At 21.4% G+C, this 3,928-nt stretch overlaps 1 protein-coding gene across 1 annotated transcript, besides 14 other annotated features; it reads right to left on the reverse strand.

Annotated features, from left to right (window-relative positions):
• Window positions 1-28: part of a sequence feature (AT_rich) that runs on past the window's edge.
• Window positions 29-79: 51 nt separating this feature from the next.
• Window positions 80-208: a microsatellite.
• Window positions 209-291: a sequence feature (AT_rich).
• Window positions 292-393: 102 nt separating this feature from the next.
• Window positions 394-445: a sequence feature (AT_rich).
• A 104-nt stretch (window positions 446-549) lies between these two features.
• Window positions 550-609: a sequence feature (AT_rich).
• A 94-nt stretch (window positions 610-703) lies between these two features.
• Window positions 704-765: a sequence feature (AT_rich).
• A 788-nt stretch (window positions 766-1,553) lies between these two features.
• Window positions 1,554-1,576: a sequence feature (AT_rich).
• Window positions 1,577-1,615: 39 nt separating this feature from the next.
• Window positions 1,616-1,639: a sequence feature (AT_rich).
• Window positions 1,640-2,026: 387 nt separating this feature from the next.
• Window positions 2,027-2,049: a sequence feature (AT_rich).
• A 157-nt stretch (window positions 2,050-2,206) lies between these two features.
• Window positions 2,207-2,285: a sequence feature (AT_rich).
• A 108-nt stretch (window positions 2,286-2,393) lies between these two features.
• CMU_028310 (uncharacterized protein) lies at window positions 2,394-2,717 on the reverse strand (the record flags this gene model as incomplete). The annotated part of the gene is made up of 1 exon (XM_002142915.1): window positions 2,394-2,717. The coding sequence occupies one exon, from the start codon at window positions 2,715-2,717 to the stop codon at window positions 2,394-2,396; it is 324 nt and encodes a 107-aa protein (XP_002142951.1).
• Window positions 2,718-2,832: 115 nt separating this feature from the next.
• Window positions 2,833-2,906: a sequence feature (AT_rich).
• Window positions 2,907-2,936: 30 nt separating this feature from the next.
• Window positions 2,937-2,972: a sequence feature (AT_rich).
• Window positions 2,973-3,467: 495 nt separating this feature from the next.
• Window positions 3,468-3,537: a sequence feature (AT_rich).
• A 219-nt stretch (window positions 3,538-3,756) lies between these two features.
• Window positions 3,757-3,793: a microsatellite.
• The last annotated feature ends 135 nt before the right edge of the window (window positions 3,794-3,928 follow it).

Consider the following 3,928-nt stretch of genomic DNA (forward strand, 5'->3'; position numbering starts at 1 on the left):
ATCAAAAGTTTTTATTATCTTTATTAAACTAACAAATCAAAAAATTAACAGCTTATATTAAAATTTCCAAACTCTAAAAATTTTTTATTATTAATAGTTATAATATTTAATATAAGATATTTTATAATAATTATTATATTCAGTAATATATCTTAAATTGCTTTACTGAATAGTTTAACATATCAAATTATATATATTATTTTAAATTTTTATTACAAATTTTAATTATTAAATCAATTTCTTATTTTTAGATAATCTATTTAATGATTTATATTATTTTTATTTATTAATGTATAGTTAACTATAGTGTGAAATCTTTTATTTAATAAAAAGGTCATAAATATTCACTTAAATAATAAAAACTTTCTTATATCTATTCTAATATTGTATAGGTATTTTTATATTACTTAATCTAAAGTTTATTAATAAAAATTATACTATAATTGGTAGATCTTATAAGTTTGTATTATTGGAAATACACTTAAATTAATTATGAATAGATTAATCAATCATGATCAAATAATTTGAGATATTAGATAATAGTAATACAAAAAAAAGATTTTATACTTATAAGTTATTTTGAATAGAATAATAATTATTAAAAAAATAGTGGATATAATTACAACTTATACTATAATGATCAGAAGCTGCACACTATAAATACATAATACATCTTAATACTATATGAACTAAAAATAGTAAGAATTATAATAAAATAAGTTGAAATGAATATATCTTATTATTTATTTTAATTATATATTTTATCACTTCAAATATAAAAAAGTGTAATGCAGAGATGGTGATGGATATGTCACAAATAAACATTCTTGCTATTGCTGCTATTCAAGCAATTAGCAACGCAAGTTTACTAAAAGATTCAGATATCCTTAAATCGAAAGTTTGGGTTTCCTTTCGTAACATTCCTGCTGTACTAGTAAAACTATGGGGTATTTTCATTGACCATATAAATAAAGGTACTCGTTATGACTATGAAACAGAAGAATATATAAAAATGATACTTATTACAATAAGAACAAATTATGATTATATACTTCCTACTAGGTCGAACTTCGTTAATAAAAATTTCTTTTATGTTCATATTTATCTATTATTACAAAAAGTTTCATGTGAATATTCAATTAGATCTCTTACTTTTAGCAGAAGCTTCAGATGTACGGGATTTATGAAACTAAGGAACCAATTATTATATTAATAGCTAGTATTTGTTCAAATGTTGATTTAAAAGAATATAATATGAAAGAAAAAACTGAAATATTTTAGTAATATAAATACACATGATAAAATACTGGTACACTGGAGGAAAAGTAATCAATTTCGTGATGGGACGACTTTACGATACTTTAAATATAGGAGATTCAATTCCAAGGCCTAGTTTAGATATTTTAAGTAGACAAGATCCAGAATTCTTAAGTAGTACAGAACCAAAGTTAGTATTTGATGTAACTACAAAATCAGACTATCAATTTTTTAAATTGAAATGTAATATAATGATTGAGATGTATAATTTAAAGATAAGAACCAAAAAATCTACCTAAAATATTAATTTATATATTATGAAGATCATTTATTATTACTCAATCTGTTTTGATATTAGAAATAATTAAATTATTAATAAAAACTTCAAAAAGTATACAAATTAGTATTGAGAATTTTCTTAATTATACAGATTATTAAGAAAAAGTTATTAAAAGTTTGAGAAAAATTTGGTATTAACTTACAAGTAGGAAGTGCTATTAATGATTGTACAAATAGTTATTCTGAGCAGGCTAAGTTATTACCAAGGCCAAGTACTGATATACAACAAAGAAGTCAACTTAAACTTAGAAAAAGAAAAAGAGCTTCATTACAAAATATCAATTAAAATAGATAATATTAAGACTTTAATTGAATGAAATTTCAATTATTAATTACTCTTCATTAGTAAATAATCTCTATTTCCAACAATAGTCTAAAGAATTACTTCATAACTTCACATTTAAGTATACTCAATAAATTAGAAATAAGCTAATATAATTTTATTAAAAAAATCCTACATATAAATTTATAAAACCATTGTGGGAAATTTTAATTACAAAAATTCCACTTTTTTTTTCTCTCTTAAAATGGTAAATATATTAAGAAATCTTACTAAATTAAATAATAAAAACCACTTATATAATATTTCAAATAGTAACACATTAGAGCCAATAATAGTAAAATTTAAATAATTAAGAAGATAAATATAATCACTTCTTTATTACTAATTATATTCTTTATTTAAAATACTGCATGGCCAAATTAAATACCAACATATTCCTCTATATTTACAATATCCTCTATAGTATTGCAATGTAGTATAGATACTAATTAATAGATTTTTCCATAATTTCTTTTTAATCATTATCAAGTTCTTCAAAAGATCTTTTAGCTAAACAATTTCTTATAACACTTTGTATATGTGTATATGAAGATACTTTATTACTAATCTTCTTAATTACTTTATTTAGAGTAGGACAAAAATCGTCATCTTCATAAGAATCTAGATTACTATCACAATAAGAACTCCATTCTTTTCTATAAAGTTCAAGATCAGCTAGTAAATGAAATAGTTTAAGTGTAACTTCTTCATAATCTTTTTCTAGGTCATCAGAACTCTTATTCAATAATTCAGTCCCTAAAGAAGTAAATGATACATTAGATCTTATATTCAATCCCATATATTTAATAAGGTAGATATATAGTGAAATACATAAGAAAAATGATATATATTTAAAAAGTATTGCCATTAAAGGTACTTTGTATTTGAAGTAATAATAACTTCGATCTTGTACCAAATATAAATAAACTTAGATATATAAATAAATATCTTCAAATTTTTATATTTAAATTCAAAGATATAATTTAAACTTCCTTAGTAGAATAATCCTTATTAACAGATAATAAAATTAATTATTAAATAAGTTTATAATTTTGAGAGGATATACGTATAATGTCTCATTTTGACTATGGGATTTTATAAGTTGCCTGGTATTTATTGAATAATCTTTGTAATTCTTCCTTATATATTCATATGTAAGATTGAATTGTATATTAGTTTTAAGAAATTAAGGTTTCCATTTTTTTAACATAGATTTAGCTAAATTACTTATTTATTTTACGAGAAGTTATTTTAGACAATAATATTAAAATATAAAGTTCATTATTATTGTATCTTCAAGATCTTATTGGGTCGTATTTCTGATGAAATTTTGTCTGATAATTTAAATATTCAGAAAGTATATACCTGAGACAATATATATTAGATACTTTTTGGCTATGAAATTTCAATATTATACTTGACAATAGTGAGGAGATTGACCATTATAAATCTCATTAAACAATTTATGTTACTAATAGACTTGCAATATTATTCAATGTTTATTATCATTCAATATACAAGTTAATTAAATAATAGCTATTGGGCAATCTTATATTACAAAATATTAAATATTTATTCAATGAATATTAATTTATATATATATATATATATGATTTATACTGTGCAAATCAAAAAAGACCAATTTGTCCCCAAAAATATGATTATTAAGTAGGGAGAAAGTAAGAACTATGTTGCTTGTAATAAAGATAGTATTAGTTTATCTATTAAAATAAAAATGATATTTTAATGTATAGAGCTAAGGATTAACAATAGTTTTATACTTTAAATGAATTGTCATTCTAGTCAAATCCATCATTCTCATCATGTTCTACAGGTTCATGATGATGATGGATATTTTGATGGTGATGATGATGACTACTTCGATGGTGTCTATTACTTTGATAACTACCTTGTTCATCTGACGTGCTTTGTAACATTTCTCCCAACATAAATTTCTTTTTATTAGATAATTTTACTTTTTTTGAAAGTTATTTACTACAAACTAAGGTT

Source organism: Cryptosporidium muris, genomic scaffold, assembly GCF_000006515.1.
Source record: "Cryptosporidium muris RN66 scf_1106632373411 genomic scaffold, whole genome shotgun sequence".
NCBI classification, from domain to species: domain Eukaryota; phylum Apicomplexa; class Conoidasida; order Eucoccidiorida; family Cryptosporidiidae; genus Cryptosporidium; species Cryptosporidium muris.